The sequence below is a fragment of the Schistocerca americana genome, chromosome 2 (assembly GCF_021461395.2).
Source record: "Schistocerca americana isolate TAMUIC-IGC-003095 chromosome 2, iqSchAmer2.1, whole genome shotgun sequence".
NCBI lineage: Eukaryota > Metazoa > Arthropoda > Insecta > Orthoptera > Acrididae > Schistocerca > Schistocerca americana.
The window spans coordinates 643,893,191-643,915,319 of NC_060120.1; the positions used below are offsets into that span (position 1 = coordinate 643,893,191).

Genomic DNA, 22,129 nt, shown 5'->3' on the forward strand with positions numbered 1-22,129 from the left:
AATAACGGCATAAATCAATCACGGACGTACGAAGAAGATTTCCGTTAGGATAGTGCGCAAAATTTGGCGTTAATGGCCTGTGGCAGCAGACGATGGACCCGACTGTCTTTGCTAACAGCAGGACATCGCCTGCAGCCCCTCTGCTCTAGACGACTGGAGAACCGTGGGCCGGTCAGATGAGGCCCGATTTCATTTGGTAAGAGCTGATGGCAGTGCAGCAACTCGACGTGGCATGGACTCAACAAGTCGCTGAAAGTCGCCTACAGAAATATTGAGCCATGCTTCCTCTAAAGCCGTCCATAATTGTGGAAGCATTGCCGGTGTGCACGATTATGTCTCGTAAACGTTCAAAACTAAGCAAAACTAAGTCCGACACGTTATTTGGTGGTATCCCATCACTCTTGTCACCTCACTGTATATAAAGGGCGTTTCAATATTTGTAGCACAGATTTCTAGGGGTTGCAGAGGATACTTAGTAGATAAAGTTTTAATAACTAATCAACGTCGAGAAAAATACCGTCTGAATATAAAATAAATTTACGGATAGGTTCATTCTCAGATCTCCCACTTCACGGTATGCGCAAAAACTGAGAAGACGGCGCCGCCGTCAGTCACTGTTGTAATCGTGGCATCACACACCATTTTCATCATACTACAACAACGATACGAGAAACTGGTACGTTGCAACTAGGAGGGCTGAGTGTGGTGCTCCACGGAGGCGCCGCACTTTCAAGAGCACGTCCTTCGTGACGTACAAGAGAACCCGACGACGAGTATCCGAAACGTTGTCTCTATCATGCTGTTGGGCAAACAAATTAAAGCTCGTTGTCTCCGCTGTGTGCGTACCGCGAAGTGGGAGATTTGAAAGTGATCCGATCTTCAAGCTCATTTCATAACCAAACAAGACGTTTCTGAACAAGGACTCCTTACCAAAACTTCGTATACTAACTCCCCTCTACAATTCCTAGCAGTCTATAATAGGAATTGTGAAACACCCTATAAATTATACACTGCATACACTAATGGAACGCTATCCATCACTTAGCCTTAATATTCTAGAATAACTAAACCATTCAGCGATAGAAAATCCTTAATCGCTTATCTTATGACATGAAGTGCCTAACATGTAATTAATATAAGTTGAAACATCTTAAATTATATCTACTTGCCCATTCATCCTGCCAACAAAGAAAAATTGCAGAAAGTGAGAGATATCGCAGTTAGGATCCATGGAACACGCAAAGAGAGGTCGACATTGTGAAGTGCAAGACCTCTCGTTCGATGTAAAAAGATACCCTAGAGGCCCTAAATTTGCAGATTTCAATTACAGAATAAATACAGTAATTTGTTCTTACATGCAATTGTACTTACAGCCTGGTACGTAAGATGGCCCACCATGATTGGCGAGATGAAACCCGGTGTCACACATATCATGTTCGTGAGAGCCAGCAGGATTCCTGCAACACAACGCCAAAGGTGAACAGACTAAATAAAAAAATCTTAATTCACAATGGCGCAATGTTACAATTTAGTAACTGTATACAAGGTGACTTCTTCCATCGTGTTCAAACTCTAGGAATAGATGGATGAGAGGATAGGGAAGTAAAAGGTCTAGTGAACTTATGTCAGGAAATACATGGTTTCCATGCTAGTGACCATTTATTCAATCATACATCGTTACAGAAACTGATCTAATAGGCGCTGTAGCATGCAGTATGCACAGTTTCCTCCTAGAGGGTAGTACTGTGCCTTATACGTAAAGCCCAAGCGCCCTTTCCTGCCACTGTAATTGGTAATGTTGTGTCTGAATCACTTCTCTTGCTGATTCACTTTGTAGTCGATGTGATACAGTGTTGTACACAATGGTTCCATATTCGAATCGACAGCTTGCCAATATGGTGCTTACTTACGGAAAGGAAAATGGCAACGGGTGGCGGGCAGTAAGGTTGTATCAGGAGATCTATCCCGGCCGACGACAACTACAGCATTCAATGTTTGCAACAGTGTTTCGCCTTTTGTCCGAGACAGGGTCGTTTCAGGAATCAGGAAGTCGTGAAGGATGTAACCGAAATGTTCGGACATCAGACTTGGAGGAAAATGTGATTAACACTGTGGCAGGAGACCGCCGTGTCGGTGGCAGGCAGTTGGCCCAACAGTACAGGGTAAGCCAGACGATCGTGTGGAACATTCTCCATGACAATTGTTACTACCGTTATCACTTACAGCTTATTAACGGCAGACTTTCCATGTCGGGGGCAGTTTTGTCACTGGTTACTTCACCAGGCGATCACGATTCCGGGGATTTGTGTCATCCACCCTATTCATAGATGAGGCCATGTTTATAGGAAATGGTATCTCAAACTTTCATAACAATCTGTGCGATAGCATACAGAACCCCCCGTGGTATAGTGATGGTCAATCACCAGCGTCGGTGCAGGCGGAACGTGTGGGCCGGAATAGTTGGCGACCGTATTTTGGGACCAGTCTTCCTTCCACGCCGTATAACATTGTGAACTATCGGTGTTTCTTGCGGATGACTTTGCCTGCCCTGCTAGAAGAAGAGCCACTGATGATTCGAAGGGTTATGTGGCTGCTACATGATGGTGCTCCAGCTCACTTCGCCGTTAACGTGCGGTTGGATCTAAATGGTGTCTTCCCTGGTCGATGGATCGGATGACGGAGGCCTAGTTTCATTGCCTGCTCGTTCACCGAATCTCAACCCATGCGATTTCTGGTTATGGGGCCATCCTAAGAGTATCGTGTACGCAGAGGCCATTCCAGATGTGCAGACACTGGAGAAGGTTTAAAACAGAAAATCACAACTACACCTGCGTATGAACATAACAGTTGGTAGGAACATACCTGTAATATACTATTTACAATGGTAGGCCCTGGTGTCAACGAGCTAAGAGCGATTACATAAACTGAGGCCGCTGTTTACATGCACTTGTTCAGCAGACCTCGGTGTGACAGGGCTTGGAACGCCCTCTATGTGACATGTGTCACGCGAAGACTTAACATTACTGGTTTTATAACTCTTGTGCATTTGTGAATGCCGTGCGGTTAAAGGCGCTGCAGTCTGGAACCGCAAGACCGCTACGGTCGCAGGTTCGAATCCTGCCTCGGGCATGGATGTTTGTGATGTCCTTAGGTTAGTTAGGTTTAACTAGTTCTAAGTTCTAGGGGACTAATGACCTCAGCAGTTGAGTCCCATAGTGCTCAGAGCCATTTGAACCATTTTTTGCATTTGTGAATCATGAAGTAATTCAAATTTAAAATGTACGTAAAACACATAGCAGACGAAGGGGGAAGGAAACATCTAAAATGCATTGGCGTATTGCTTTTAAAAAACAAACTTACAAAACATAAAACAGATCGATAACAAGTTGTCAGAGTGCAGGACAGGTAAAAGAGAAAAAGACAATGAAAAAGAATAATATATGAATATCATGAAATGAAGAATAACACAGGTTTTTTAAAAAACGTAATACCCACCATCTGGCGTGGGAAGTTAGAATGAGACAAGCGGAACTAAAAATAAAAAATTTATCACTTTGCCTTTCTATGGTCCCATTAGCAATAAAATTGCCAGAGTATTCAAGAAGAGAAATATTAATGTAGGTTTCTCGACGACGAACAGACTAGGCGTGCTTTTAAGGAATCAGGTGCTTTGCATGAATCAGGTGTTTACAAACTTATGTGTGCCACGTGTAACGCAGGTTACATAGGGCAAACCGGAAGAAAATTAGAAACAAGGTTCAGTGAGCACGTTTCACTTGAGAGGAAAGATATTGCGGAAAAGTCGAATTTCGCAGCCCATCTGGTAGCTACTGGTCATACAACTCTAGATTTGACATCGAAATTGAAGTTGTTGCACAAGGGTAAAAAAGGACGCTTTCTCGACCTTATGGAAGAGATGGAGATCTTTTGCCATCTGAAATCTCCAGATATCGAGAAGCACACATTTTTGGGAATGCTTCTCCGATTTCCTACGAAAAAAAAGTCAACAACTTGTTGCCAATTATCACAATTAACAATTCGTAGTCATTTTTTTTTCTTTATTGTGATTTTAACACCTTATACAAAGGCGGACTGGCAGCAGCACAATACGCCGCTCTTCAGCCTTGAGTGTTGCAACAAGTAGTACATAAAGGTGGCACAGAGTAGACAGTAATAACGGTGGGCAAAAAAAATGTAGACACTAAAAATCGAAAAAACATGTAGCCGTTCACGCTGGACGAGAAACATCACTAACACTGGGCGACACGATGCACAGAACATGGATGATGGCGACGGCACGTGAACGGTGGGGGCGTGACGGCGAACAACACTACACACAAACGAAGGCACACACACGAAACACTGACGGCGATGATCTCCGGCGCGCGAATGTTCACTGAGCGTGTACGAGTCCGGGGACCTGCCAAGAGAGGAGGTGGAGGAGGAGGAATGGGAAGGGGAATGGGAGAGGGGGGAGCAGAGATGCCATGGGCAAAGGAGAGAGGGGGAGGGAGGAAGGGGGAGGGAAAGCCTGGTGGAGAGGGGTGGAGGGAGGGGGGAAAGGAAAGAGGAGGGAAGGGAAGGGAGGGTGCCTAAAGGAAAGGACACAGGAGGTGGGGGGGAGGATCAAATTTGATAAGAGGGGTAGATGGAGGGGACAAGGACATCATCAGGGAGGGGGAGCTGGCGGAAGCCACCTTGGGAGAGGGTAAGGAGGGTGGAGAGATGGAGACCGGGTGGGACGTGGGAATACAGGCGCGGCAGCGGGCGGGGGTGGGAGAGGATCGGGGACACGAGCGGGTGAGGAGGATCAAGTTTACGGGAGGTGTACAGGATCTGTATCCTTTCAAGGAAAAGGAGGAGGTGGGGGAAGGGGATGAGATCATACAGGATCCGCATGGGGGAGGGGAGACGGATGCGATAGGCAAGGTGGAGAGCATGGCGTTCAAGGATTTGGAGGGATTTATAGAAGGTAGGGGGGGCGGAGATCCAGGCTGGATGGGCGTAACAAAGGATAGGGCGGATGAGGGATTTATAGGTGTGGAGGATTGTGGAGGGGTCCAGACCCCACGTGTGGCCGGAAAGGAGCTTGAGGAGACGGAGTCGGGAACGTGCCTTGGCTTGGATTGTCTGGAGATGGGGAGTCCAGGAGAGGCGACGGTCGAGGGTGACGCCAAGGTACTTGAGGGTGGGAGTGAGGGCGATAGGACGGCCATAGATGGTGAGATAGAAATCAAGGAGGCGGAAGGAAGGGGTGGTTTTGCCTACAATGATCGCCTGGGTTTTGGAGGGATTGACGTTGAGCAACCACTGGTTGCACCAAGCGGTGAACCGGTCAAGATGGGATTGGAGAAGGCGTTGGGAGCGTTGCAGGGTGAGGGCAAGGGTGAGGAACGCGGTGTCGTCGGCAAACTGGAGGAGGTGGTCGGGGGGCGACGGCGGCGGCATGTCCGCCGTGTACAAAAGGTACAGAAGGGGGGAGAGGACGGAGCCTTGGGGCACACCGGCGGAGGGGAAAAAGGTGTAGGATTCGGTGTTATGGATGGTGACATAGGAAGGACGGCGGGAGAGAAAGGAACCGATCAGACGGACGTAGTTAATGGGAAGGGCAAAGGTTTGGAGCTTGAAGAGGAGACCGGAATGCCAGACGCGGTCATAAGCGCGTTCGAGGTCAAGTGAGAGGAAGATGGCGGAGTGACGGGAATTAAGCTGTTCGGAAAGGAGATGAGTGAGGTGAAGGAGAAGATCGTCGGAAGAGAAGGATGGCCGAAAGCCACACTGGGTGACGGGAAGGAGGCGGTGCTGGCGGAGATGCTGGTGGATGCGGCGGGTGAGGATAGATTCTAGGACCTTGCTGAAGACCGAGGTAAGGCTGATGGGACGGTAGGAGGAGACGGCGGACGGCGGTTTGCCAGGTTTAGGGAACATGAGGATACGGGAGGTTTTCCACAAGTCGGGGTAGTAACCGGTGGACAGGACTACATTGTAGAGCCTGGCCAGGGTGGAGAGGAAAGAGACAGGGGCTTCACGAAGGTGACGGTAGGTGGCACGATCGTGACCAGGAGCGGTGTTGCGTTTTGTGCGGAGTGTATCAATGAGATCCTGTGTAGTGATAGGGGCATTGAGTTCCGTGTGTGTAATGTTGTCCAAGTTCTGGAAACCAGGAGCGAGGGGAGGGACAGAGGTGTCAGTTCGATCGCGGATATCCAGGAAGAGGGAGTAATCGAACTGGGGATCGTCGGGGACGGAGAAAACATCGGAGAGGTAGGAGGCAAAGTGATTGGCCTTACTAAGGGTGTCAGGGAAGGGGTGATCATCGTGGAGAAGAGGGTAGTAGGGGGAGGGTTTAGTCCCAGTAAGGCGACGGAAGGCCGACCAGAACTTGGACGAGTTGATTGGTAGGGTTGCATTTAAACGGGTGCATGTCTGTCGCCAGTCCCGGCGTTTCTTAGCCGCGAGCAAATTACGAACATGTCGCTGGAGTTGTCGGTGGCGTCGTAGTGTGTCCGGGTCACGCGTGTGGAGGAAGGCACGGTAGAGACGACGAGATTCACGGAGGAGGAGAACGGCCTGTGGGGGTAAGGTAGGACGGTGGGGGTGGATGGCGACAGTAGGAACGTGGGCCTCCACGGCCTCAGACAAGGTCTGCTGGAGAAAGGAGGCGGCATGGGTGACATCGTCAGGGTGGTGGTAGGTGAGAGGGTGGCTATCGACCTGGGTGGAAAGGGTATCCCGGTAGGCATTCCAGTCGGCTTGGGAATAGTCGTGGACATACTTAGGGGGAGGATCAGTACGAGGGTCGGGGCGAGGGCGACGACCGTCTGAAATGGTGAGGAGGACAGGGAGATGGTCGCTACCAATAGGCTCCAGGACCTCCACCGTTATGCGGCCAAGGAGGTTGGGGGAGGAGAGGACAACATCAGGAGTGGAGTTGGATTCGGGACGGGTGTGCTGGGGGATGGGAATGAGGTCGCCTTGAAGGGAGGAGAGGAACCGATGCCACCGCCGTAACTGGGCGGCGGAACGACTATGGATGTTGAGGTCGGCGGCAATCACGTAGGAGGAGAAGGTACGGTCAATGTGGGAGAGGAAGTCGAAGGGAAGAGGAGCGTTGGGGCGAACATAGATGGTGGCGCAGGTAATGGTAAGGCCGGGGAAGAAGACACTAAGGATCAGGTGTTCAGTGGGGTCGGGAAGGAGAGGTTGGAGCCGAACGGGGATCTGGCGGTGGTGCCCAATGGCAACTCCGCCACGCGCAATCGGGAGGGGATTATCGGAGCGGTGGAGGAGGTAGGGCGAAGTGTGGACTGTGTGGTGGGGTTGCAGGAAGGTTTCATTGAGGAGGAAGGCATCCACGCGGTGGGTGGCAAGGGTGTGCAGGAAGAGGTTTTTGTTGGCGGGAAGGGAGTGTATGTTGTTGAAAAGGATACGTTGCTGTCGCGCCATGACTGGGATTTAAACGAGGGTGTCAAGACGGGAGAAGGTGAAATGGGCCTGGTTGTTGGAGTAGGTGGCGTACATCTTGAGTTGGAAGATGGAACGGGCAGCAAGGGAGATCTGCTGGAGGGTGTGAGGGCGCTGAAAGGGATGAACATTCTGGAGGACGATGGTAAGGAACCTGATGACGTCCTCAGCGGTGGGGGGGGGGACGAAGGGAATTGCCAGGAGGGGTGGGGGCGTCCAGGGGACGGACAGGGACGGTGAGTTCAGGAGTGGTTGGAGGGGGTCGGGCTTTACACTTTTGGGAGTAGGTGGGATGGGGGAGATTGCAGATATTGCAGGAAGGAGGGGATTGGAGGTTAGGGCACTGCCGGAGGAAGTGCACTTGCCGACAATGCGGGCAGGTGGGGGCCTCGCGGCACTCAGCTGTGGGGTGCGCGTTATAGCGCAGACACCTCTAGCAGCGCAGGGATTGAGGAGGGAAACGGGAGGGGTCGACCTTGTACCGCTGGTTAAAAAGGAGGGCACCCTCCTTCAGGAGACGGTCAATGGAGGGGGCGTGCTGAGAAAAAACCCGCATAAGGCGGGTGGGGCCGGCAGCGTTATGTATGCGGCGAACCGCACGCACCTCCAAATGGGGATGCGCCTGGAGCTCCGCCAACACCTCCTCCTCCGTGATCACTGGACTAAGCCAAGTGATCACGGCGGTGAGAGTGGGCGGGCGACGCGGAGGTTGGGGTTGGCGGGAGGGAGGTGGTGAAGGAGCAGGAGTGAGAGAGGCATGAGGGCCAAAGCGGGTGACAGGGATGCGGGAAAGGAGGTATGTGTGGAGGGTGGGGCTGGGGGAGGAGATGAGGACCGAATCACGGCGAGGAGTGAGGAGGGAGATGGGGGCACCAGGACAATGCTGGCGAAGGAAGAGGGTGAGGTTCCGGGCTTCAAGGAGAGAGGGATCAGGACGGGAGAGGAGGTAGCGGTAGGAGGAGGGGGTAGAGGAGGAGGATGAGGGGGCAGGGACAGGCGGGGAGACATCCATGGCATCATGGGTGGGGGAAGGAGGACGAGGCGAAGCCTTTTTGGAAGCAGAGGGAGCAGGGGTGCCACTGGGGCGCTTGACGGCGGTGGAGGAGGTGTGGGGGATGGGAACAACGGGAATGTGGCGGGGAGGGGCAGGTCCCGGGGCCGGAGTCGGCGCCGGAGATGGTGACGGTGACGGCGAAGGCGAAGGCGACGGCGACGATGACGATGACGGTGGCAGTGGCGGCGGTGAAGGTGAAGGTGACGGGGAGAGCTGGGCGTGGACAGTGGCCCGACGGGCCACCACCCGAGCCGGAGCTGCAGTGACAGGCAGGGGAAGTGGGGGGAAAGGATCAGAACGAGAGGAGCGAGAGGAAGAAGCGGGAGAGAGGGCGACAAAGATAGAGGGTGAAGGGAGAGTGAGGAGAGGTGGGATGGAAGAAGGGGGGTGGGACTGGGCACACCAAGTTATAGTGGTGGAGGCAGCGGAAGGGGAAGTATAAACTATTGCGGCGGTGGTAGTAGTGACGGTGGTGGTGGGGGCGGACATGACGGTAGAGAGAAGCAATAACGAACAGAACGAAGAGGAAAGGACAGAAACTGGGGACAGACAAAGACGAAGACGGATGAAGACGAAGACGGCCGTAGACCAGGGTCAGGACGGCGGCGATGGCGGCGGCGGCGGCGGGCACCGGCGGCGGCGGCGGCGGCGAGCCCCGGCAGGCGGCGACGGCGGCGGAGGCGTCGGCGGCGGCGGCGTCGGCGATCAGCAGGCGGCGGCGGCGGCGGCGGAGAGCACCGGCAGGCGGCGACCAGGCGGGGGCGGCGAGCCCCGGCAGGCGGCGACGGCGGCGGTGGCGAGGACCGGAAGGCGGCGACCAAGCGGCGGCGGCGGCGGCGGCGGCGGCGGCGGCGAGCACCGGCAGGCAGTATGGACGGCAAGCAGACGACACGGCAGGGAAACGGCGGGGATCTTCCACGTCGAAGGTGCACCCTGAGAGTAGCCCAGGCAGTGAAACTCTTCGATGAAGAAGAGAGGGAATCCAACCCTCGAATGTTTTGTAGTCATTGCTTGTTAACCCTTATATACAACGCCCCAGTCATAGTTGCTACGAGAACACTTACAATGGCCGCTATTCCAACTATCTCAACGCACAGACACACATGTTTCGGTTTGTTCTAATAACATTACTAATTTCGGTTTTTAAAAAGTATGCTCCCTTTTGTTCCTTAATTTTCAGAACTTATGGACGCCTACTGAACATAATTTCACTACAGTCGACATCTCTTAGGCGTTGACACAAAGTGATATGAACCGGTTTTCACTTTTACGTAATTATTTTAATGTATGTTAACAATTCCTTTTCTGTTTGAATAAGTGCTGGTTATCGTGCATAGCCTATTTTTAATTTCTCTAAAGTACGATGTATATTTCTGGTATAAGTGGCACTATTACCTGTCCTTCCTCATGATGGTTTCTCGATGTTTGATGTATACTACTTGTTCGCACCTTATATTTTAAATTTATTTCAATAACACAATTAGAATAACAGGTACTTCTTAAGTCTGCTTTTATTTCATGTGGGTCCCACTGCTACTATAAGTTATGTAAAATCAAATTATTTTATTAATATTCAAAACCGGTTGCTTGGCAATTTTATTACTGTTGTATCAACCTGCGAATGTACGTATGGGTTCTGACCCAGTGCTTATGCGGAAGCGTACAACCAGTGATGGGATGAATGATATGTACATTATCACGTCGTTAAATATGATAGCAAAATTGTTACTCTACACCCTCAAACCTTTTTTGTTGTTGTAATGAATATTGTTTAATGACATTTGAATTGTTACTTAGTGGTATTTTCGTACTATTACTATTTTTATATATTTGACTTCTCAGTTTTAACGTAATATTTACGTAAATCGAGAACGATATACTTCTAACTTCCCACGCCAGATGGTGGGTATTACGTTTTTTAAGAAACCTGTGTTATTTTTCATTTCATGTTATTCATATATTATTCTTTTTCGTTGTCTTTTTCTCTTTTACCTGTCCTGCACTCTGACAACTTATTATCGATCTGTTTTATGTTTTGTAAGCTTGTTTTTTAAAAACAATACGCCAATGTATTTTAGATGTTTCCTTCCCCCTTCGTCTGCTATGTGTTTTATGTACATTTTAAATTTGAATTACTTCATGATTCACAAATGCACAAAAGTTATTTTGTGTTAATATCTCGCAAAACCAGTAATATTAAGTCTTCACGTGACACATGTCACATAGAGGGCGTTCCAAGTCCTGTCACACCGAGGTCTGCTCAACAAGTGCATGTAAACAGCGGCCTCAGTTTATGTGATCGCTCTAAGCTTGTTGACACTAGTGCCTACCAATTTAAATAGTATATTACAGGTATGTTCCTTCCAACTGTTATGTTCATACGCAGATGTAGTTGTGGTTTTCTGTTTTATACCTTCTGATCGTTATGTGAAAAAAAAATCGATTTTGCGGATAATAAAACAAAAAAAAAAAACAAAAAAAATACGACCAATGCTGTTTCTCCTTCCAAGATTTCTGTTACGCTGCACATAGGCATGTCTGTGATATCGTGTCCGCATATACTCTTCATGTGTTGTTTTTGAAATACTGTTTGTCAGTGCGTTTAATTGTGCCCATTGTTCTTCGTCTCTTATTGCTGTGTATATATCTATGTACCTGTGGAATCTAAGTGTAGTGTGTATCTATTGTTCGCGTATTGCCCGCAGAAAAAGACAGTGTGTTCTGGGGAACCTTCTTCCCCGCATGTGCAAGTAAGTGTCTGCCTCAGACTCACGCGAATTAAGTGCGTGGGATAAGGTCCGTGTCCGGTTAAGAAATGTACCATACCGCGGCTGGGATCGATATGTCTATTTCTCAACCGCTCCATTATGTAAGGGAGGAAGTCGTGCAGTCTACGTCCCTTATCACTTACATCCCACTCACCTTGCCATGTATCCAAACGCCAACTTTCAAGGTGACGTATCGTCTCTATGGGCACACCGGTTATTGTGTGTACCTTATCTAGTCTCCCCACCTTTAACCAGTACCTTGCAGCTCTGTATTTGATCGTGATATCTATGGGGCATATTCCGAGCACCACACACAGTGCATCCGCTGAGGCGGTACCGAAGGCTCCAGATAGCCTAAGTAGTACACTTCTCTGCCCTCGTCTGACGGATACTTTGTTGGTGACCACGTTCAGTCTATGTGCCCACGTGCTAGCTGCAAAGCTGCGTACTGATTCGAAGAGCGCACAGTGGTATGTACGTATGACTGGTAGAGGTAGTCTGTACTGTTTTGAATTTAGCCTCACCAGTTTGTGGAGTATTTTTTCTGCTTTGTCTGTTGTTAGCATTATGTGTTCGTGGAAATTCAGTTTTTTATCTATGTGTACCCCAAGATAGCGCGTAATGCGTGCTCGTATGTTGTTTGTGTCCCCAGTTTTAACCGAAGGATTCCTTTGGAGTGATCCTTTCAGTAAAGTGTATGTTGTTTTGTTTTCGGCTATCCTGAGGTTGTTGTTGTGACACCACTGATTAATTATTTGTAGTAATCCATTGGCTTTCTCTTCTAACTGGGCTCTGTTGTTTGCAGTGACTACAACTAATAGGTCATCTGCGTAGGCGACAATTCCGTCTGACCTGTCATCCCCATCCAGAAGCTGTAGGAGGGGTTCGATTGTTATGTCCCAGAAGATGGGGCCGCAGATTGACCCTTGAGGACAGCCTTTGGTAATTCTTTTAACTACTTTCCGGCTGTCCATCTGCCATTCGACTACTCGGTCTTTACAGTAGTCTAGAAAACTGTTGTACAGTGATTGCGGTACCTCCAGATGTCTTAGCCTCTGAAACAGTGCTGGCCACCAAAGATTATCAAATGCTCCGGCAATGTCAATCATTATTGCCATGGCGTATTTCTGTTTTGTGGTGTTAACTATGTGCAGGGCCTGGTTGATGGTATCATCTATTGATCTGCCAGATCTGAAGCCGAACTGGTGTTGGCTCATACCCCTGAGAGCTCTGTGTGTTAGCAGGCGCTTACACAGTAGCTTCTCCTGAATCTTTGCTAGGGTGTTTATTAGGCATATTGGCCTGTAAGTCTTTGGATCTGAAGGATCCCTGTCCGCTGATTTCTTAATAATGACTGCTTTGGAGGTTTTCCATACTGTAGGTACCCTGCCCAGCCGTAAGGGATCGTTCAGTAACGTTGTTAGGAACGGGGTGATCTGCGGTGTTAGTTTTTTCAGTGTTTCCGAGTGGATAACATCTGGTCCAGGTGCTTTTTTGTTTTTGAGCTCTGAGATTGCTAGCGCAACCTCTTCTTGCGCAAAAGGACAGGTGACAGTTGCAGTGTTGTATGGTGTGTGTAGGTTTTCTCTTAGTGTTGCATGATATTGTGTGTCTGTATCGATAACGTCATCAGGGAGCAGTTTATACAGCAGAAACTCCGCTGTATTCCTCCATCCCCTAGTCATCGTGCCGTCATCCTGCCTTAGCGTTCCCAGAACTAGTGGGGTTATATCTTCTCTGTCAGTATTTTGTATGGTTCCCCCCATACATTATGCTCTGTTTGTGTTGTTACAAAAAGCTCCCATTGTCTACGCGTGTTGTATAGGGTCTGTCTATATGTCTTGTGCATGCATATATGCTTCAAGTCTTATTCGTCTGTCCCTATCTGCTATCGCCCTTTGATACAATTTTCGTTTGCGTCTTGCGTCTTGTTTGAGTCTCGTAAGTTCGTTGGTCCATGGTACTGGTGAGCAATTTGTGTTCTTTGCTGTCGGTATTGAAGTGTTTTGTGCATGTTGTATCACCTGCGTTAACTTGTGTGCTCTATAATCGATACTTCCATCGATGTTTTCTAGATCGTGTCGTTGGATAATTTCCGTTAATTTGTTCCAGTCTGCTTTGTGCAACAGCAAGTGTCTGGTGTGTGATTTGGTCATTGTGTTCTGAGTGTGAGTTAGTGTGTATGTTATGACATTATGATCACTACTGGTTATGTTGTCGTGTACAGTTCAGTTTGTTACGTATGCCATTGCTGCATTATTTGCTAGCGTGAAGTCGATATTACTGCTCGTACCATCGAACCCTGCATATGTTAGTATAGGTCCTTCCGTATTCATTACACGTAATTGTGTTTCTTGTATTAGATCGGTGATTATGCGTCCTGTCATCCGTTCTGAGTTCCAGAGGGTCGATCTGTAATTAATGTCAGCACTTATCACTAATTTTTTGCCTCTGGCATACATTACTAGGTCTCTGATGTAGTCTGCATACGGCTGTATTGGGCGTACATGGATGCAATAACCCATGTGACGTTCCCGTTAGTTATCTCTATGGTAACCAAGTGTTGATTGCATAACTGTGTTACCTTAATTATTTTGTAAGTTCTATTTAGAATTACTATTGCAGCCTTACAGTCATTGCTGCCTGTTATTGTGGTAGCAGGTTTTGGTAGACATATCAGTTGCCCGTTTCTATTATAAGGTTCTTGTAAGCACATGTCTGCCTGCAGGTCTTGTGCTATTTTAGGGATTTCCGCGCTGACTGTCGTACTGTTTTTTGTATTATGTAGTAAGATATTCATTTTTTGTCTATGTGTTCTGGGTGTTTTACGTGTACAAAACATTTACTGCAAGTCTGTGAGTAATCAAAATATGTTCGTCCGTGTGCTCTTACATGATCTATATATATTTTGTCCAAGTCGAAAGATTCTGACCTGCGCAGGCAGACCTGGAGCATGAGATCGAGCAGCGGCTCTGCTGATGCAGGAATATTTTCTGTCTTTAGGATGATTCTGTCTGTTTGCTCTGTTACTGGAAAAAAGAGAGAATCTCCCTTTGGATGGCACAATCTAAGTAGCATCTGCTGCGCTGTCTGCAGTATCTCTTTTTTCTCTAGCCTACTTAAAAGTAATTTAAGTTCTAAATTATCATAATCAATTGCTGTTGGTGCTGGTTTCTGTTGCGGTCTCTGAGGTGGTACTAGACGGATTGTGGCTTGGTGTTGGCCGCTGATTGCGGGACATTTTAAGACCTCTTTGGGATGTCACGCAGTTACTTTTCGTTTTGTCACACGCCTCTTCAATGCTGTCTGCCTTCACACGTTTTTCACTGATGTTGGTGGTGCTTGCTGGCGTGGTGTCGGCGATGGTGGTGATTTGTATGGGACTGATTGTATGTGCTAACCAAATACTGACAATAAAAATTGCTGCCAGCAGCAGGATTAGAAATTTTTGTCTTGGGTCGAGCAACACAGTAAACGCGTTAGTGACCTCGGCCAAAAAAGGCGATGTTTTTTTTTTTAATTCATTTCCACGATGACATAATACATATTCGAAATGATTGCAATTTATACGGTATCAGGCATACATCTCATGCAAGAGGAGGGAGTGTCACGGATATGACACAAGAGATGGGGTGGTGGTCATTAAAACAGACTTTTTCGTTGCGGCGTGATTTTTTGCAATATGTCAATCAGTATCTTTCTTCTGCGAATGCGAAAATATTTGTTTGACTCCGACTTACATAAGGAGAAGTGACCATCTTAATAAAATAAGAGAAATCTGAGGTCTCGCCGCAAAATTTAAGTGTTCATTTTTCCTACGTGCTTTTTGGGAGTGGAACGGCCAAGAAATTGTTTGAAAGTCATATTTCTTCCGAGTACTTGCATGTGAATTGTAGAATAGTGATGTACATATGGAATGACGAGACAGAGAGGTTTACAGAAACGAATGCCTGGGCCATTTCGCGGTCATTACGCGTCGCATTTTTCCCTAATGAATGATTCACATTTTAATTTTACAGGTGATAATTAAAATAAGAAAATCAGCCAATAGAAACAATAGTCTGTAACGACGCAAGGCACTGCTTATCACAACAGACATAGGTAATGGCCAGCAAACTGAAGTTAGACGTAGCCTTGCATTACACACATATCACACTTGGACAAAATAACAAGGCACGGAACAGCAGTAAGCGGGCGAAAGCAAGCAGTAATTTTTCCAAATCTCAACGTGCAAGCGACATAGAACTACTGATAATAGACAGAGGCCTGCGTAATATACACAGTTTCAGAAGTGTGTTAGGCAACTACCCTACCTGACTGCCAAGACCGATGGCGGGTGATTCATCAATAGCTGTATTAATTATTCTTGACAGTCAGTTAAGCGCATGCAAAAGAGATAATCAGCTAAATGAAGCAGGTTGCTGTTCCTACCCTCAGACAGATAGCCGCTGAAGATCGATACAGAGGTAAATGCTCAGTAGTTAAAATAATTCAGATATGAGGAAATCTACTGGCGGTGGCAGAGATTGGTTTTCGGGGCAAGGGCGGATGCACTCATCCCAGCAAGCTCTCTGAAAACTTTTACAGATGAGAATTATACGAGGGTTGGAACTTTAATAGTGGCAAATATTTATTTACAGCTCGTACAAAATAGATACGTGTTTCAAAGCTTTACTGACCTTCAAAGTAGTCACCAGCATTGTGTAAAAACCGTTGCCAGCGATGTGGAAGTCGTAGGACACTCTTAGCAGTGCCAGTTGTGTCGACAGTTCGAGAGGCGCCTTCTATTGCCTGACGAATTTGTAGCAGTTCTGAAGCCGTGATGTGTTTTCTTCAGTTTAGAGATCGAGTTGAACTCGCGAGGGTTTAAGTGAGGGAGCACTTAGCAGCCTCATGAGTCAATCACGTCAGTAACAGCTTTGCTTGGGCATTGTCCTGCAAAATGATGGTCAGGTCCTGCAGAAATTGTCATCACTTCTGTCTCTAAGCTGGTCATAGGTTGTATTCCAAAAATGAACAGCAAAGAGACAGAAGTGATGACACTTTTTGCAGGACCTGACCATCATTTTGCAGGACAATGCTCAAGCACGTACAGTGCAAGATGTAACTGATTTGTTCGACTGATGAGGCTGCTAAGTGCTATACCACCTACTGCACCCCCCCTGTCTAAGGCCATCGTGAGTTCAACTCAATTTCTAAACTGAAGGAAACACTTCACGGCATTCGCTTCAGAACAGCTACAAATTCATCCGGAAATAGACCGCGGCGCTCGAACTACCAACACAACTGGCACTGCTAAGAGTATCCTAGGACTTCCACATCGCTGTCAACGGATTATACACAATAATGGTGACTACTCTGAAGGTCAGTAAAACTTTGAAACACGTATCTATTTTGTACGAGCTGCAAATAAATAGCTGCCACTATTAAAGTTCCAACCCTCATATATATATAATGTTTTCTGCAATAAAAGAAGGGCAATAGCAATGAGTTACAAAGGAAACTAAAATAGTTACAGGAAACGGAGTGTTAAAATAATAAATGTTGGTAGTTAAGAAGAAAATAATAGAAAGGTAGGAAAGAGATTATCTCTTTTAGAGTTAAAGCAAAATGTAACATATAAATTCTGGTTCATGTTGTTGCTATTCCTGGTGGAAGGACCTCGGCAGAAACGTCGAACCTGTCGCACCTGATGAAGAATACAAAATTATGTCTTATTTTGCTACGCATGACTGTATTTGTTGCAGCTATCTAAGAAGTATTACTACTTATTACATCTTTTAATTGCTGCTGTAGGGCATGCCCATTGCACTATTTGTAATAGTATACCTACACGTAATTCTATATGTTTGAACATGTGATTTTATGTTGTATGATTGTGCGCATGATGGTATTTCCCCTGACTAGTGCCACAGGCGTGAGGGAAGCCTCGGAACTTCGAGCCTCACATCCCCGTACGGCGTATTCCTTAGAAGTAATGAGTGTCTCTATTCCTATATTAGTCATTTTCCTTTAGATTCTTTTTCAAGAGAAGCTTAGATACACGAACCAGTCGCATGCTATGTCTGCTTTGCTTATAATTACCTTATTTATCTACTTTAGGTGTCGTACTGCTTGTGTGTGGCGCAGTGGTTAGCACACTGGACTCGCATTCGGAAGGGCGACGGTTCAAAAAAAAAATGTTCAAATGTGTGTGAAATCTTATGGGATTTAACTGCTAATGTCATCAGTCCCTAAGCTTACACACTACTTAAGGTAAATTATCCCAAGGACAAACACACACACCCATGCCCGAGGGAGGACTCGAACCTCCGCCGGGACCAGCCGCACAGCCCATGACTGCCGACGGTTCAATCCCGCGCCCGGCTGTCCTCACTTAGCTTTCCCGTGATTTCCCTAAATTGCTTCAGGCAAATGCCAGAAGGGTTCCTTTGACAGGGCACGGCCGACTTCCTTCGCCATCCTACCCGAATCCGATGAACTCGCAGTTTTGTCTCCTCCCCCAAATCAATCCAATCCAACTCAACTCCTTGTGTTATGAGTATGTATCAAATGTTGTCGTCGTTGTTGTGTTTGTCATTTTCTGTATCTGCATCTACATCAGTTTCTATGACAGTGTCTCGATCCCGTCGTCGTCTGACTGTTTCAGATCTGCCGTATGGATTACCGGTCTGAAGACGTCATGCAATGTTCTTGAAATCATGTCAGAGATACTGCCTAGAACACACCGTTTGTCTATGTCTTTGATGTCATTATATTCTGTCTCAGGTCGTACTTTTGTAAGTGTGTTGCAGTGTAATGCCGCGCGTTCAGGAGACCCATGTCTCACATGTGCATGTAGCGCTCTGCCTAAGGCCTGTGCGGTTCAAATGTGCTGCGTACGGGCTGCGGCCGATCAAACAGTGGACCATGCAGCAGCTTGGATCCGGATGCTTCAGCTTCAGCCGTTCCCGTGCACTAGAGAAGGAGAAAATGCGACGGTCTTTGTCGGTCGTTCCCCAGTCCCTTTGCCATATGTTAAGGCGCTAATGTTTAATTGACACATATATGTGATATTTCCCCCCGTTATTTCTCGAACATTGTCGTGCCACCCCTCTTCAGCCAGTAAGCCGCTTCTATGTGGCGGATAGCGACGTCAATGAGGCAAGTCCCCAGAACCACCAAAGGCTTTTATTGATGTGGTGCCAAAAGCACCCTACATTCTCAGTAGTATGCTCATGTGGCCCCTGCTCTCTTTGTTTCTTTAGGTCACAAGACACACACAGTACGCCTACGCACTTTCTGCAAAGCATACTATGCCTTCATAGAGAGCTGTGTGATATGTTCGTAGCGTCCTCAAACGTAGTCTGTATTGTGTGACTTTAGCCTTGCAAGCTGGTGCGTTAGTTTCGCCACTTCGTCAACTCTGTCTGATATGCACATTGAAAGGAAGTCGTTCGTTATTATGTATTCCTAAATATCGCGTTATTTGTTTCATTTTTATTTTAACGCTATCCATTTTAATAATTGTGTTCCGTTTCAGTGCCCCTTTGAGTAATAGATATATTGTTTTGTATGCAGTTATTCTGAGTTTGTTGCTACACCAATTACGTATGAGAAGTTATGTAGTTTTGTTTCCTAGGTGTATTGGTGAGTTTTCTGATATAACAACTAATAAATCTTCTGAATAAGCGACTACCCCGTTCATTCCGTCATCCGCATCCAAGCTGTTTAAGACTGGCTCGACAGCAATGTCTCAAAATACTGGTCCACAGGGTGAGCCTTGCGTGCGTCCTTTCGGTATTTTCTTGACTATATTTCTGGTGGCAATAATCTAGTAAGCTGTTATACGTACAGGGCAGTTGGTAATTGCATCTCCCTCAACCTAACGAACAACGCAGACCACCAAAAGTGTCATGTCGATTAAAGTTGCAACTGCATATTTATCGTTTATCGTTTGTACTGTTTCTAATGCGCGGTTGACTGCCTCAGCTATTGATCTTTTTTCCGTAAAACAACACTGGTGTGGCCTTAGGCCAAAGAGCTGCCTGTGAGATCGTAGTCGATTGCAAAGAAGCCGCTCTTGTACGTTAGCCAATGTTCTTAGGAGGCAGACTGGTCTGTATGTTTTGGGGTCGTTGGGACCCTGTCCTCTGACTTCTTAACAATGACCACGTTGTCTGTTTACCAAAAAGCAGAGACTCTTACTTGCTGTAAGGCGTCGTTTGGCATGTCCACCACAAACTGAGTGAACTGTATGACAGTATTTTTAAGAGTTCCCGAAAGTATTTCGTGTGGGCTGAGCGCTTTTCTACTTTTTTTTAGTCTGTCTATCGCTAGTCCTACTTCACGGGCGAAAGGGATGGTAACACTAACACTTTCGTAAACATTGGTCATCTGGTCACTTCAAGGCCGCATGGTGGTGTTGATCGTGTGTTTCTTCATCAGGAAGCAGCTAGCTGAGCAGAAACTCTGCCGAGCATCTCCAGCCCTGTGACGTCAAACTGACTGCCTTTCTTAATGTTGACAGAGGTGTTGGGGTCTTCATTCTTTCTGTCTGTAACTTAAACGCCCCCCCCCCCCCCCCCTACGTTGTCCTCTATTTGTGTTTCAAAAAAGTAGTCGCAATGGTTTTGTCTTGTTATGTTTAGTTCTTTTTTGTATTTTTGTTTCTCGTCACTGTACACCTAAAGTCCGAGTTTTCGCTCTTTTGTTGTATCGGCTCTTTGGTAGTATCTTTTTATCATGTGAATCTTTCGTAGTCTTGTCCACTCTGCAGACCATGGTAATTTATGTTCCGTCCGGCTTTTGCTCGCGGAATGGCTCCTGACTGCGCGCTCTCTCTTTATTTTTTTATTTTTTGGTAAGTCTATTAGAACATGGGTGTTGTAGTCTGCGCTACGTCGGATATCGTGTAGTGGAAAATCTTCTCTGTGACTCTGATATTCTGCCAATTTCCCCTACCTAGACGTAATCCCTGATGTTGTGAGGTCGTGGTGTGTGTGTGTGTGTGTGTGTGTGTGTGTGTGTGTGTGTCCATGTACGTGTCTGTATGTTGCTTCGTCCAGTACTTCCCATTTTGTTTAGTGTACTAGCGAGTTTTTGTTTGTTAGTCATACATTACTGACTCCTGCAGCGTTGCTACAATGTGTTGGTGCTTGTACTTGCCTCGTAATACAAAGAGGTTGCACTCATTTATGATGTCAACTATTACATGTTCTCTAGTATTTGTTCTATCAGCATTGCAGAGTGTAGAGCGGACGTTAATGTCTGTGAGTATTAGTAGACCTATGGAAAATTTTGCATCTTCTCTGCTTAGGTCTGCAAACGGTTCGATGTCGTACAAATTCTGTGCGTGCACTGAAGTGTCGCGACCGTTTGGCTGTGGCTTTGTGCTACCAACAGTGCTGTGTAATGTTATCATGAAGGTCGTGTTTGTTACTGCTATTGCAGCCTTTGCGTGCTTTGCCCTTGTGACGGTCGACGGTCGTGTAATGTTTTGGCAGCCCTGTAATTTTTCCACCACACATGTATTGTTGCCGGAGACAGAGTATATCCGCTCCTGCTTCGTCCAGAAACCTACCAAGTGCGATGCCTACTAATGAATTCCTCATACAGTTTAACTGTATAATCTTGAGAATGGAGATTTCGTGTTAGAGAAACACTGAAATGTAGTCTCCTTGGCGTTGAGGTATACGCGTCTGTGTGCTCTTACAAAGTAATTTTGGACTTTCTCTTAGATCAAGCTCTCTCCCTTCCGTGTACATGTTACTCCCAAGAGATCGCAGAGTTCAAGTTTGTCTGTTGGGAGGTTTACATTTCGGAGAATCGTGAGACGTGTAACTAAGCTCAGTGCCGTTTGAAATCTATCTCTGTTCTCGAGCCTACAGACACGTATGTAGGTTTTGCTTAGTGTCGTCATAATCAATTACACTGGTTTTGTCACGTCCATGTTTCTTATCTGCGTCTGGTGGTACGTCCTGATGATTGTCCTTATTAGTTAACAGTGGGCCTGTAGAATCTATATCTGTTTATTTGTTTGTGATACTCTGCATGTGCTGATAATATACGTAACACAGATGGCTGCAAAATGGTTCAAATGGCTCTAAGCGCTATGGGACTTAACATATGAGGTCACCAGTCCCCTAGACTTAGAACTACTTACACCTAACTAACCTAAGGACATCACACACACCCATGCCCTAGGCAGGATTCGAACCTGCGACCGTAGCAGCAGCACGGCTCCGGACTGAAGCGCCTAGAACCGCTCGGCCAAAGCGGTCGGCACAAATGGCTGCAGATTGTCTGTTTGCATAGAGTGTATTTTTATGTATTTATATGTCTGTGTGGATCTCGTGGCTGCATGTGTGTTTGTGGCATCTACACTGCTGTTACCTTCGTTCCAGCTAACAGTTGCTGGCGTTTTATTAACCTTTGATTTGTTTGTATACTGCTCGCATGTTACTGATATGTCTATTACAGGTATCTGAATGTGTTGGATATCTATAGATCCTCCGTAAGCAAAGCGAACTGGCTTTATGTGAGTCTACATTTATATATACTTATTATACTTTATTATATTATTTATATATACTTATAAGAAGTCAAAAGGCATAAGATTGCATGCTCTGGCAGGCCATTCCTCGTTGCACGCAAAAGGATAATTTTTTGAGGAAACTTTCCCATCAGCACAGCAATCGTTTCACGAGATGTGCGACATCCCGCACCATCTTTTTGAAACCAAAAATCGTCATTTTCATCAATAAGAAGGAAAACCAGATCAGAAAGCACGTTTCGGTAACGGTCGCTGTTCTCATCATTTTCAAAAGTGTACGGGCCGATCACTCTTCCTGCCCAGGGCCCA

General features: G+C 46.9%; 1 protein-coding gene across 1 annotated transcript in view; it reads right to left on the bottom strand.

Moving 5' to 3' along the window:
• LOC124594266 (sialin-like) overlaps positions 1–22,129 on the bottom strand; it is a 197,517-nt gene that overhangs the window by 20,563 nt on the left and 154,825 nt on the right. The window contains exon 10 of the mRNA XM_047132629.1: positions 1,372–1,457. Coding sequence (XP_046988585.1) covers positions 1,372–1,457 — 86 coding nt within the window. The remainder of the gene's footprint in view (positions 1–1,371; positions 1,458–22,129) is intronic.